The sequence below is a fragment of the Dromiciops gliroides genome, chromosome 4, assembly GCF_019393635.1.
Source record: "Dromiciops gliroides isolate mDroGli1 chromosome 4, mDroGli1.pri, whole genome shotgun sequence".
Lineage (NCBI taxonomy): Eukaryota > Metazoa > Chordata > Mammalia > Microbiotheria > Microbiotheriidae > Dromiciops > Dromiciops gliroides.
In genome coordinates this window covers 239,625,688-239,639,953 of record NC_057864.1, presented here as the reverse complement: position 1 = coordinate 239,639,953, position 14,266 = coordinate 239,625,688, and the positions used below count along the sequence as shown (strand labels likewise).

Below are 14,266 nucleotides of genomic sequence, written 5' to 3'. Positions count from 1 at the left end.
TCATACCTATTCTGATCTTTCCTGAAAAATAAACATCTATTTTCTTTTTCTTTCCACCTTTTTTTATTTGATAGAACATACATCTCTACCTTTGGCTTATTTGTTTTGGTCTCATTAGGACTCACAAGCTTTCCATGTATTTCCCCGGTCTCTCTAGGACTGCCTGATATCCCTTATGGAAATCCAAAGGGAATAGACCCTAATAAAGCAAAAGAGTATAGTAAAAAGAGTACTAGAATGGGAGTCAAGAGAACATAGTCCCTTTCTTGATTCTACCCCCTACCTAGCTCTGTGACCATGAGCAAATCATATTGCCTCTCTGGGCCTCAATTTCGTCCTCTGTAGAATGAGGAGGCTGGACTCTCTAAATCCCTTTCCAGGAAATGGAAGGCTGACTCTCAAAAATCCATGATCAGGAACAGGAAAAATATTGATAATATTTTGAAAATAGATAATTTGGAGAAAAATTCTTTTGTCTTTAAAAGAGAGTCATAGTTAGACATAAGAGGTGATACCATAGGTAAATTAGGAGAGAAAGGAATAGTCTACCTATCAGATCTTTGGAAAGGAAAACAGTTTTTGACCAAACAAGAGATAAAATGCAAAGTGGATGATTTTGATTACATTAAATTAAAAAATTTTTGTATAAACAGAAGCAATGCATCCAAAATTAGAAGGGAGGCAGAAAGCTGGGAAACAATTTTTGAGGCCAGTACTTCTGATAAAAGCTTCATCTCTAAAATATATAGGGAACTAAATCAAATTTATAAGAACCCAAGTCATTCCCCAATTGAGAAATGGTCAAAGGATATGAACAGGCAGTTTTATGATGAAGAAACCAAAGCTATCTATTCCCATATGAAAAAATGCTCTAAATCTCTAATGATTAGAGAGATGCAAATTAAAACAACTCTGAGGTACCACCTGACACCTATCCGATTGGCTAAAATGACAAAAAAGGAAAATAATAAATGTTGGAGAAACTGTGGGAAAATTGGAACACTAATCCATTGTTGGTGGAGCTGTGAACTGATCCAACCATTCTGGAGAGCAATTTGGAATTATGCCCAAAGGGCGATAAAGCTGTGCATACCCTTTGACCCAGCAATACCACTTCTGGGTCTTTTTCCCAAAGAGATCATGGAAGGGGGAAAGGGACCCACATGTACAAAAATATTTATAGCTGCTCTTTACGTAGTGGCAAAGAATTGGAAGTTGAGGGGGTGTCCATCAATTGGGGAATGGTTGGACAAGTTGTGGTATATGAATACAATGGAATACTATTGTGCTGTAAGAAATGATGAGCAGGAGGAGTTCAGAGAAACCTGGAGGGTCTTGCATGGGCTGATGATGAGTGAGATGAGCAGAACTAGAACATTGTACACAGTAACATCAACATTGAGTGTTGATCTACTGTGATGGACTATATTCTTCTCACCAATGCAATGGCACAGAAGAGTTCCAGGGAACTCGTGATGGAAGAGGATCTCCAAATCCAGGAAAAAAAAAAAGAACTGCGGAGTATAGATGCTAAATGAACCATACTATTTCTTTTGTTTTTGATGCTGTTGGTTTTTTTTTCTATTCTGAGGTTTTTCATCATTGCTCTGATTTTTTTCTCTTATAACATGACTAATGCAGAAATAGGATTAATGTTATTATGTGAGTATATATATATATATATATAACCTATATCAGATTACCTGCTGTCTAGGGGAGGGGGGAGGGAGGGAGAAAAATCTGAAATTGTAAGGCTTGTATAAACAAAGGTTGAGAACTATCTTTACATGTAACGGAAAAAAAATTAAATACTTTATTAATTAAAAAAAAAAAGGGGGAGTCATAGTGGGGCAGCTAGGTGGCGCAGTGGATAGAGCACCGGCCCTGGAGTCAGGAGTATCTGAGTTCAAATCCAGCCTCAGACACTTAACACTTACTAGCTGTGTGACCCTGGGAAAGTCACTTAACCCCAATTGCCTCACTAAAAAAAAAAAAAAAGGAGAGAGAGAGTCATAGCAGGGGCAGCTAGGTGGCTCAGTGGATAGAGCACAGGACCTGGAGTCAGGAGGACCTGAGTTCAAATCCGGCCTTGGACACTTGACACTTACTAGCTGTGTGACCCTGAGCAAGTCACTTGACCCCAATTGCCTCACCAAAAAAAAAAGAGAGAGAGTCAAAGCTATAGGATGATGGAATTTTAGAATTAGAAAGGACCCCAGGGGTTTAGTCCAATTCTTCCCTGAGAAGAAATTCTCTTAACATTCCCGGAAAGGATTCTTTTAGTCCCTCAAAATATACAACCTTCCCACCCCCATTAATTAGGAAGTCACATCTGAGCACACACACACACACCAAGAAAAAAATCATTTGCAGTGGTAGAGTAGAAAGAAAAAGCAATGGATTTGAAGGCAGAGTACCTGGGTTCAATTACCAGTGTTTTTAACTTACAGTCTGTGTGACTTTTGGCAAGTCACTTGGGCCTCAATTTCTTCATCTGTAAAATGAGAGGATCTATGATCCTGTGCACATGATGTAATGAAAAAAAGCACTAAACTCAGAATCAAAAGACCTGGGTTGGGGCGGAGGGGTAGGCAGGTAGTGCAGTGGATAAAGCACTGGCCCTGGATTCAGGAGGACCTGAGTTCAAATGTGACCTTAGACACTTACTAGCTGCATGACCCTGGGCAAGTCACTTAACCCTTATTGCCCTGCAAAAACAAAAAACAAAAATCCCAAAAAGACCTGGGTTGGAATCTTGACTCAGCTGTGCTAGCTGTGTGAACTTGAGAGATTCACTCAGTCTGTCTGACCCTCAATTTCTTCATCCTTAAAATAGGGATAATAATCTTCAGCAGTCAGAAAAATCAAATGAGATCCCGGGACCATAGGCTGAGAATTGGAAAGCAGCCTTCGAGAGTATCTAATAGTCCAACTCTCTAATTTTACAGATGAAGAATCAAGGCCAAGAGGTCCAGTTACTTGCCAACCCACACAATAAGTAGCAGGCATGATATGACACCAGAACCCATATGCTTTCCAAATGTCTTCACTAAGACATTTGGGACCCTTCATGCTATGCTGCCTCCACATATAATAATAATAATAATGAATGTAAAATGTTTTGTAACTATTGAGGGTTGTATAAACCTCAAGTACTTATGAGTATTACTCGAAATATTTACTTCACCTCAGACTTAGACACTTACACTTCTATACTCAGCTGTACACTCAGATACATAGATACATTAACATGCGTGCTGAAATATACACCTCCCACTCATTCATGTAAACATTACACATATGATCGCCATGCTTCATGACCACTCCTGGGAGCACAGCATCCAAATTCGGGGAAAGGGGAGAGGAAGGAGGAGAAGGTAGGAAAAGTGGCCCTAGATCATTATAGATAATCCTCTTGTATCCACAGGCACTGGATATTGTCTATCTCTAGTCCCTGGATTATTTACTGGGAGCCCAGCAAAATGGTCCTGGGGAGTTTTGAACATGTTAATACCCCTCCCCCATCTTTCTTACCCTGTAGGGATCCGCTGCATCCTCCAGGAAACGTACAGTGTGAGTCCTGTGCTCCAGGGTTTCCCGGCACTTCACACACAACTGCTTTTCATCATCCTCACAGAAGAAGTAAATTTTTTCCTCATGTTCCTCACAGAGGCCCTCTCCCAGGCCTGGAGGTGCCAACTTTAGCCTCTCGATGTTTTCCACAACACTAGCCAGCTGCCAATTAGGCCGGAGTCCCTCAGGATGGAAGGGATCCTTGCAGAGTGGGCAGGTGGGTTGCTCACCTGGATCAGGAGCAGGGATTTCACAGTAGCGAGTAAGGCAACCCCGACAGAAGTTGTGGCCACAGTCAATGGTAACAGGCTCTCTCAGGATGCTTTGGCAGATGGGGCAATTGACTTCATCTTCCAAAGTGGTTAGGGAAGTAGCTGAGGCCATAGTGCTCTCAATAACCCCTTGGTGTCCTTAGGGCTAGTACTTTGTCTCACCTTTTTCTCTCTGACTTGGTGGGATAGTAACAAAGAGAGGCAAGGAGGGGACAAACACACAAATTCAGAAGTGCCCACAGTCAAAAACACATTCAGACAAACACACATTCAAGTATACATTTATGTGTGGACACTGATATGCACAATCACATTTACACACATAGTCACATATAAGTTTCAGCACAGTCATATATAACCTTATTTACCCCAGAATGTACACACAGTCATACACAGACGTGGCTGCCCGCCTCCTGTCTGGAGCCTCAGGACTCCAGATTTCTTTGTCACCTTCTCCTACCCAAGCCAACACACCATACCAGTCAACTGAGAAGGGGGAGTGATGGAGGAGAAACTTGTAGAGACTCCAGAGATGATCTTAACAGCTCTCTGCTTTGGGTTCCATGATCTGGTCCTCCCCACCAGATCATGTCTGGACAGTCAGTCAATCTGGACAACGATGACTGGAGAGGCTAAGCCCAAGTTCAACTCAGCAAAGGTAATTAGATTATCCACTGCAAAAATAGTGTTGCCTCTTCAGTATGTGGGGCAAGAGGAAAGGAGAGAGGACTGGGTCACACGGGGGTAATGACAAACCTGACCTCTCCCAATCCCAGTCCGCATCAAGAGGGCCAGATGTCTCCAGGGAGATTGGTTATATCAACTGCCTCATGCTGTTGACAGCTGTTTGGGAGGGGTGTGAAGGAGTTCTGATAAGGAAACTGGTCCCTGGTGTTTTCAAGGGATTATTTTTGTTCTGGTTTCCCTATATGCTCTGAGGTCAAGAAAATTAGGATGGGAAATGATGTGGGAAATGGGACCACATAGCACAAAGTGTTTGGAATAGGGGAAAGGAAAGGAAAGGGAGATGATTTAAAGACTCGTTCTTGAGAAGAGAGGAGACAGAGAGATGTTTACTGAAACCTTGGTCTTGGTCTTGAAGTTGGAAGACTTGGACACTTATTAGCTGAGAGACCATAGCCAATGTCTTTAACTTTGCTGAGCCTCAACTTCTTCATATGCAAAATGGGAATGAAAATCACTGTAATTACCTATTTTGCAATAGTAGCATGAGGCTCAAATAAGATAAATCAGGTATTCTTAATCTTTTTTTTTTTGTATCATGGGCCTTTTTGGCAATCTGGTGAAGCCAATAGACCCTTTCTCAGAATGATGTTCTTAAATCGATAAAATTAAATACATAGATTACAAAAGAACCATTAATATTCTAATACAGGTATCGAAATTGAAAAAAAGAAAGATTCACAGTCCCTAGGGTAAGATCCCCGGCTACAAGGTGCCATACAGACATAAATAATGCCCCTAAAATGAGATTTATTTGGGGGGAAATATAAGAGAAAGAAAAAAAAGAGAAGGATTTGCTGGGGAAAAAAATACCATTTTAGGCAACACTTAGATCCACCAGATTTAAGGGAGAATACAACCTGTATACAACACATTAAGGTTTACAGAGTGTTTTCCTCACAACCACCCCCTTTAAGGCAGGTAATATAAGTGTAAGGATAAAGTGTGATACTGTGGCAAGAGGGCTGTTTTGAGTCAAAGTACTTGAGTTCAAATGCTAATTCCACTATTTATTGTTGTTGTTTCCTTCCTTCTCAAAGAGGACCATGACATCACCACCTGGGAGGTGATGTCATGACTTGCACTGAATTGGATTTAAGTGAGGGAGGGCTGTGCAAGGTCACCAACCTCACTCTCTCCTCCAGAACCATCTGGGTCCAGTGGCAAGACATTTATCAGGACGACTGGAGATAGCTCTGGATGTCTTAAGGCAATTGGGGTTAAGTGACAACTAGTAAGTGTCTGAGGTAAGATTTGAACTCAGGTCCTCCTGACTCCAGGGCCAGTGCTCTATCCACTGTACCACCTAGCTGCCCAAACTATGCTATTTACTATCTTTGGTAAGAATGAGCCCCACATAGAGAGGGGCCTGAGTACAGCGAGACCTATCCTTGTGTGGTTGAAAGGGAGGCAGAATAGACAGTTATATCTTATACCCTTCTCCAAGGGAAACTCATTCCTGCAAGGAGGGGAAGCAGGAGCTTGTAGCTGGAGGCCATCACTCTGCTCTCCTCAAAGGAAGGGGATACTGGGCTAAAAGTATATTTGTCTGTTCCCTTCAATATTATTCATCTAAGCAATATGATCGAGTTTGAACTAATTTTTTGTTTTTGTTTTTGTTTTTGTTTTTGGCAGGGCAATTGGGGTTAAGTGACTTGCCCAGGGTCACACAGCTAGTAAGTGTCAAATGTCTGATGCCGGATTTGAACTCAAATCTTCCTGAATCCAGGGCTGGTGCTTTATCCACTGTGCCACCTAGCTGCCCCCTGAACTAACTTTTGATCACTTTGTCCTTTTTGGGTGAAAGGGAACCCCAAGCTTTATACCTAAGGCTTGGCCCCTTTGGTTCATTGGTTCTACAATGAACACATGTAACAAATAGTAAAGAAACCCATTTATCCAAATCATAACAACACAGAAATTCAGAGAAGGTACACATGGGAGGATCAATACAATATAGAGTGTGTAAGCGATATTTAGACAATATAGAGGGAAGGAGTGCTCCCACTGGAAGCAAGATTATTCAGCTCAACCAAGAGAGAGGGTCCTTAACTTCATCCAAGAGGAAACTCTCTGAAGTTTTTATTATAGCAAGCTAAAGATAGAGACATGGTGAAGACTGCCAGCTCCTTTCATGTCTTCCCAGAGTCTTTCCCTTCAGCAACCTGATGTGGGGTTGGCCTCTTTCATCTTCTTTCTTGAAGCCAGAAGTGCCTAAAGTGACTTGAAGTTTGATGAGTACCAAAGAGGGGCTGGCCTTGAATTGAACTCTCTTGACTTATGAACTTCATCCCACCATTCACACGAGGCAGAGAGAGGGTCCTGATGTGGGATAGAATTAGGGTCAAATTGATCGTGAGTCGTCCCAAAAGAATTATAGGACTCAGTGACTCAGTTTCCCAAGTTTTATTGCAATACTGTGAGTAATCACAGGGAGAGAACCAGAAAAGTGGAAAGGTATCTCTCGAATAAGAAAAGGAAAGACAGTTATATTTATAGTATGGATAAATTGGTTATCAGTCTCATTACAATAATCTCCACCTTAGGAAGGTACAGGGGAGGGCTTATTCTAATTTGGAATTCCTGGAGTCCTAAGCCAACCCCTGAGGTGGGTACATTTTTCCATGGAAGTGTGTTTTGGGGGTTTACACGTCATAAGGTGAATCTGGGAACAAATTTGGCCTTTTCTGTGCATGTCTCTTTCTGATTCCCATTCTTAGTTTCAAAACATCTTCATTTATCATTTATTTCTAGTCTAAGTTTCTATAATCTGTCATTTAGTCTAAGGTCTTCATGGCCTCTCTCCCTCTGTCCCCATTATGAGTACTCATTACTGTGGGTAAGAGAACTTAGCATCCAGACTTGTAAGTTATCCATTAACTGGGGTCTGAATCCCTCTTAGAGCTCAAATCTGAATAAGAGCTTGGGCAACTGTGGGTAAGAGAATTTAGCATTCTGACTTGTAAGTTATCCATTAACTGGGGTCTGAATCCCTCTTAGAGCTCAAATCTGAATAAGAGCTTGGGCCTTAGGTTTTTCTGTTAACCCCTTTTTTGCCTCCTACATTAGGTCCCACCATTGGGCTTTGGAACAGGGGTTATATACCTACAGAGAAGAAAGTGGCTTGACTTTTCTAAAGTTTATCTGTAAAATGAAGGGGTTGGACTAAATTACTTCTATTGTTTCTCTCAGCTCTTAATTTAAGACCTAGAATTTATACTTCACAAATGAGGAAGCTGAGGGTCAGAGAAGTAAGGTGACTTGCCATAAGTCCAATGATTATTAAGTGTTGGAGATAGGACTGAAACCAAGGTTGTTTGGGGGTTTTAGTTTGTTTTGGTTTGTTGGTTTGTTTTTTAATTTGAAAATACTAAAACTGGCCTCAGAATATGGTTCACATTCATCCATCCATCTCAGACATCTTGAGTTATCTTGCCATCTGCCCTGCTATACTCATCCTCTCTCTCTGATTTCTAGAAACAGAAATAGAATCAATATTACTATTGTTTCTGGAAAGAACACAAAAATGGGCTATCCTTCAGCTCCACTCATCATTCCTGTGCAACTCCTTTCCTTGGCTACCATTCCCTTATATGTGATATCTCCCCTATTACAATCAATAACTGATGATTTATATACCAACTTTCTTGCCTATATAAAAATGTTATAAGAATAACTTACATATGCTTTGAGATTTATCCTCAATGAGGAATTAGAAGGGAACAGACAAGCAATATTCCAGTGTGGAACCTTCTTCTGGGAGGAGACATCCTGCATTGGCCAACTGCTTGAGTGGGAGTAGCCTTGTTCCACTGACTACACAACAAGTCTATGACGGTCTCATTCTCTCTCTCTCTCTCTCACCATGTAGTAAGCTGGATAGAGGGAAAGGTCACCTCCCCCTTCTCTTAGACTCTGTGGTCTCAAGAAATGGCCTTTGGGTTTGGGTCTTGTTTCATTTGTCCTTTTTAGTTCGAGGTACAGGAAATGGAATCACAGTCCCAGGAGTTTAAGCCAGGGGACTTTGAAGTCCAGGATTTCAAGACAGATATTGCAACCAAACTAGGAGGGAAAGCTTGAGAAGCCAGGGTACAGAGAAGAAAGCCCAGGACTTTATACTTGGAACTTGGTGGGAACAAAGCTAAACTGTGAACATAATCCCTCTTCCCTCCTCAGAGGCTTCAGTCTCTCAGTGGTATAGAGCGGATTATATCCCTTTGAACCAGTCAGTCAATAAACATTTATTAAGCACCATGCTAAATACTGGAGAGACAAAGAAAGGTAAAAAATAGTCCCAATACTCTGAGTTGTTGGCAGGGGAGAACTTTTGAAATAAATACTACTTTGTAATGTAACAATTGGAATGACACCACCTGCTGGAGACTTACTGTAGGAAAGCTCCAACATGAGGAGAGGGCCTCTGAGGGCAGGACCATGCGGCTTTTCTTTGGCATCAGGAAGTGACGTTGGCTGGTGGGAGGAAGAAGGGGGAGGCTGGCGCTCTGACTCGCTCTCTTTCCTGAGGACTCTGGTGGAGAAGTGAGCTAGAAATGTACTCTCCCTTTAATGGATAGATGAATCTAGGCCTTTCTCTCTCTCTTTACCAAATTCTTATTCTCCTTAATAAATGCTTAAAAGTCTAACTCTTGCTAAAGCTTATAATTTATTGGCAACCACTCATTAGATATTTTAGACAGTATAGCTAGAATTTTATCCCTTACAATAAAAGCTAATCTAACTGTTAAATGGACCTGAGGAACTGGACCCCTAAAATTGGGGCAATACAACTGGTAAGGGCTTGAGCCCAATGGCCAAGACAAGAAATCCTTCAACTCCCTAAGGGTACTGGAGAGCCCTGGAGAGGGGCTGAAAATGTAATATACCTGGCATTTAGGCAGTGGAGTCAGAGTTGTCAGTGTTACATTTAAAACTAACAGTCCTCAATAAAGATCATATCCTCTTCTGAGCTCCCATTTCTCTGATCTATTAAGTATCTATTAAGTGCCTACTGTGTGCCAGGTACTGTGATACCTCATCTGATCCTCACCATGACCCTGTGAGATAGGTGCTATATTATCCTCATTTCTTAGTTGAAAAACTGGGGCTGAGTGAGGTTAAGTAACTTGCCCAGGGTCACAACAGTATATGTCTGAGGCAGGATTTGAATTCAGGTCTTTTAGTCTCTGAACCTACTGTGCTATCCAGCTGGATGCAAGCACAAAGGGCTAGTCTAAACCCTTTATTTGGTAAGGAAACCAAGGTCTAGAGAGTTTATGTGATTTGCTCAAGGTAACTCAACTTATAAATGTCAGAGAAAGGATTTGAACCGAGGCCAACCTAACTCCAAGTCTAGCACTCTCTCCAGTGGTTCTCAAAGTAATGTCTGACAATTGCTGATGGTCCCCAAGACCAAAGGAATCCTCAAGGTCAGAATTATTTTCATAATAATATTAAGACATAAAAAATAATACTAAGACATTATTTTCCTATTAAAATAATGTTCCCTTTCCCAACATATCTGTGAATAGGCTGGACTTTCTTCATATATTTCAACCAAAATGATGTATCGTGACAGACTGAGTATAGAAGCAGATATGAGAATCTAGCTATTTTCATTTAAGCCAGACATTAAAGAGATTTGCAAAAATATGCCACTTTATTCATTAATGCATTTTTGCATTGAAAAAATTTTAAATTAAAATATGTTATTTATTAACATGTTTATTATTGTTATTTTTATGGTTTTAAAATAAATAAATTTTTTAAATTATAAACTTTAATTTTTTAAAATATAGTAAATAGCCATAGATATAGCCCATATAAATAAATAAAAACCCTTTTGGGGTCCTTGGCAATTTTTAAAAGTACAAAGGAGTCCTGAGACCAAAATGTTTGAGAACTGCTGACCTAGGTATCATGGTGCCTCTCAACAACTTCCTTTTCACTCTTGATGAAACAGTCGGGTGTTGGTTTCTCAGGAATTAGAGCTCCAGGATGTGTCCTTGACAATGGTGCCCCTCTCCCTCCATATTTCTGTCACCTTTCCCCTTTGGAAATTTTACTAATGATGATTCATGCTCACATGAAGTTTTGTGGTCTCTAGGGTCATTTATTTCATTTGAGTTTCACACCTCCCATGGGAAAGAGGTAGTTAGTAGAAGAATTATCTCATTTTATAGATAAAGGGTTAGATAGGTAAATGGGGCAGAGCCAGGACTGGAATCCAAATCTGACATCCTTCTGTGTGGTTTTAAAATTTAAAAACATAGATGGAAGCCATGACCACTAGCACTCTTCCCAGTGCACCTTGCCATTTTCTATAAAGTATTGCAAAAACTATAGAGATTGGGGAAAGAGATATGGGATGCAGGGGAAAGTTTGGGGAAAGGGAAAATAGGAGATAAAGAAAGGGAGCTTAAGGCAGCAGTTGGGGGAAGAAAGGAGTACATTGGAAGGGGGTGATGATCTCTCCCCATATATTAGCAATTTATAATGAGCTACAGTGAGGCCCTCCCCCATATCGGAAGTAATTCACCACCTTTTGGACTTTGCAGTCCTGGGCACTCCCTGCTTCCTTAGGTTTATGGCCTCTCACCAGTTTATTTAACAAAAAGTCTCTCCTCCCCTTTCCTGTCCTCCCTTCAATCTCCTCGCCTGCCCCACCCCTCAAGCCCCCAACACACACGCCAGCCAGGGTGAGGCATTCCAGAAAACTACATCTCTCATCACCTTCCCCTCCCCATCCCTCAGGAAGACCTTGCAATAAAACCTTAATAAGAGCTTGACTCACTTGGCAAAGGCTTTCAGTTCTGGAACCTGGGGAATGCTGGGTAAATAAAGATTGATTCCCTGGAGTTTGAACTTTCTCAGCTGACTGTTGGAGGCTGGGGGTGGAAGGACAGAGTTAGTTTTCTTTCCAGATTTCTGTAAGATCATAGGACCATAGCTGGAAGGCACCTTAAATATCATCTCTAGACCAAGCCCGTCATTTTGCAGATGAAGAAACAGAGGCTCAGGCCTCATTCTATTCCTTTCCTTCACAGACTTATTGAAAGGTAATTCAACTGAGGAGACGGGGAGTTTGTAGAAAAGGTGGCAGAACCCGAGAGGAGCTCAAACTGGGATAAACGGTGATGCCCTCAACCCCATCCCTGCAGACAGCCCATGAGGGGGTGTACTGCCCCATTTGTACTGGCCTCCCTGAGGACCCAGTGAGTTCCCCCTGTGGACACATCTTCTGCAGATCCTGCTTCACATCACCCTCATCAATGGGTGCCCATCCCTCTAGGCTGTGTCCAATCTGCAAGGAGAAGAGGCAGCTAGAGGTCCTCCAGCCCCGGGGCTTAGCCACTGAGAACCTGAAGATCCTGGGCCAAGTAGGAAAGACTCACTGTGATGAGCATGGTGAGAAAATTTACTTCTTCTGTGAGAATGACGGGGAGTTCCTTTGCGTGTTCTGCCGGGAGGGTTCCAATCACCAGACTCATGCTGTGGTACTCCTGGATGAAGCCACTCGACCCTACAGGGTAGGAAGCTTTCTATTATTCCTGGTTGGGTAGGGGTGTTTTGATAGTCTTAGGTCTACCCTGGAGGCCCTCATCGTCATAGTCAGTGAGGCAGAGCAGATTGGGTACAGGTGACAGGAGAAATCCAGAGGAAAGGGATACTTTTCCCAGACTGAAAGAACTCCCAGTCAGATAAGAGAGACAAGATATAAGAGAGAAAACATGGAAAAACATTCCCCTCTCAAAGAAAACTCCCAGTCAAATAGAGGAACCACAATTGCTAACTTCTGGTTCCTTAGAGGAAGAATTTAGAGATTCTTCTTCAGAATAGAAATTTCCCAGAGGGAAAAGGTGTGAGATGGGGTGGGGGTGGGGGAGGGGGAGGAAGGAAAAGGACTGAGTGATTGGGGGGAAAAGCCCATATACATAAATGAATAAGTTATCTAATTTGATTGAGAGGACATCTCAAGGCCCCAGCTCTTTGACTGATGATTTTATAATACTGCCAGACTGTTCTGAGGATAACTTGAAATGGCTGCACTTATTTCAGGGAGAAGAGTTCATAGATTCATAAAAGTTAAATTTTGAAGGAATCTTAGAGATTAGTCTCTTTCCCATCTTTTTGCAGATGGGAAAACTGACGTTCAGAAAAGGTATCTCACCCAAAGTCACAATATAATAACAGGCAACAGAAGTCATACTTAACCCTAGCTAGGTCTTCTAAGAATGTTCACCATTGGCTTTGAGGAAAGCATCCCACCACATCTATGTCTCAGATATACAAGAATTATCATTAATTCAAGAACCCCTCTATTTACTTTCTTCTACCAGGAACGACTCCGGAGTCGGTTAGAGGCCCTGCGTATAGAAAAAGAAGAAACGGAGGGCATGAAAAGGCGGGAAGACCAAAAGATTCAGGTGCTATTGGTAAGGAAAGATTACCAGCCAACTGTTTCTCTTGAAGGTTGCCCTCACAATCTTCAGGCAGGCCTATTTTCTGGTGGTGTACTGGTCCTGAAATCAAAATAACCTTCATATCCCACTTCTGCCTCATATCAGCTGTAAAACTATGGGCAAATTACTTAATTTATTTAAACTTCTTTTTTCTCATTTGTAAAATGGGAATATCTACTTCATAGGGATGTTCTAGAGCTCAAATAACATGATGTATATTATGGGCTTTGCAAATTTTAAAATCATGATATAAATGCCAGCTATTATTATTATTATAAAAATACTAAGGGGAGGACCCGAAAATTTATTATCTCTATTGCCCTAACTTTCATGCTCATCATCAAAAAAATCACCTGGGGAGCAGCTAGGTGGCACGGTGGATAAATCACCAGCCCTGGATTCAGGAGGACCTGAGTTCAAATCTAGCCTCAGACACTTGACACTTACTAGGTGTGTGACCCTCATTGCCCAACAAAACAACAACAACAACAACTAAAAGCATCACCTGACTTTCCTACAAATTCTCTTTCCCTTTAAAATTGAGGATTTGAGATGGGAGGGGCATTTATGATCATCTTGTCTAACTCTCATTTTACAGAGAAGGAAAGTGATATCCTGAGAAATAGGATTTAGAGACAGGAAGAAACTAGAAGACCATCTGGTCTAAGCTCCTCATTTTATATATGAGGAAATCGAGGCCTAGAGAGGGAAAGTGACTTGTCCAAGACCACAAATCTAATAAGTAGCAGATTTGAGATTCAAACCCAGGTCTCCTGACTTTAAATCCAGTAATCTAACTAAACCAATTGATTTAGATGAGGGGCAAGAGGCCAGGGAAATGTCATCCTAAAAAAGATGGTCTAGTGAAAGGTCTTTGGGATGATATTCAGTGTGACATTTAAAATCTAATGTGTGGTCACCTTTTTTATACCCCCAGTGTGGGAGAAAAACTAGCTAGGGTTTACTTATAAGTTAGAAGCATCAGCACCAGTTTTTGGCATTAAGTACAGAGAGAACACGTGGACTGCAGAAAGTTAAGAAAGAAACCTATCTACCCTAGAGTTCAGCCTGACCTCCTTGCCCTTTCCTTTCTGCCACCATCAAGAGGTTGGGGAATGAAAAGAGACAGAGCCAGGAAGACAGAGCCAGGGAGATAGCCACCCTTCCTACTTCCTGTCTCCCTCCCCCAAAAGGACCATCCTTCAAGCTGATTGGTTG

At 41.6% G+C, this 14,266-nt stretch overlaps 2 protein-coding genes across 3 annotated transcripts in view; one reads left to right on the top strand and one right to left on the bottom strand.

The window, feature by feature from the left end:
• The window catches only part of LOC122754246 (tripartite motif-containing protein 10-like), a 27,102-nt gene extending 13,988 nt beyond the window's left edge, over positions 1–13,114 (bottom strand). The window contains exons 1-4 of one of the 2 annotated variants that reach the window (XM_044002494.1): positions 12,801–13,114; positions 11,981–12,108; positions 11,380–11,473; positions 3,535–4,017 (exon numbers count right to left, since the gene is read on the bottom strand). In XM_044002494.1, coding sequence (XP_043858429.1) covers positions 3,535–3,957 — 423 coding nt within the window. In that variant the 5' untranslated portion in view covers positions 3,958–4,017; positions 11,380–11,473; positions 11,981–12,108; positions 12,801–13,114. Of the gene's footprint in view, positions 1–3,534; positions 5,162–11,379; positions 11,474–11,980; positions 12,109–12,800 lie in introns of those variants that run through there. The other variant, XM_044002493.1, reaches the window with a different exon arrangement.
• The window catches only part of TRIM15 (tripartite motif containing 15), a 17,963-nt gene continuing 15,086 nt past the window's right edge, over positions 11,390–14,266 (top strand). Inside the window, exons 1-2 of the mRNA XM_044002503.1 lie at positions 11,390–12,115; positions 12,926–13,021. Coding sequence (XP_043858438.1) covers positions 11,723–12,115; positions 12,926–13,021 — 489 coding nt within the window. The 5' untranslated portion in view covers positions 11,390–11,722. The remainder of the gene's footprint in view (positions 12,116–12,925; positions 13,022–14,266) is intronic.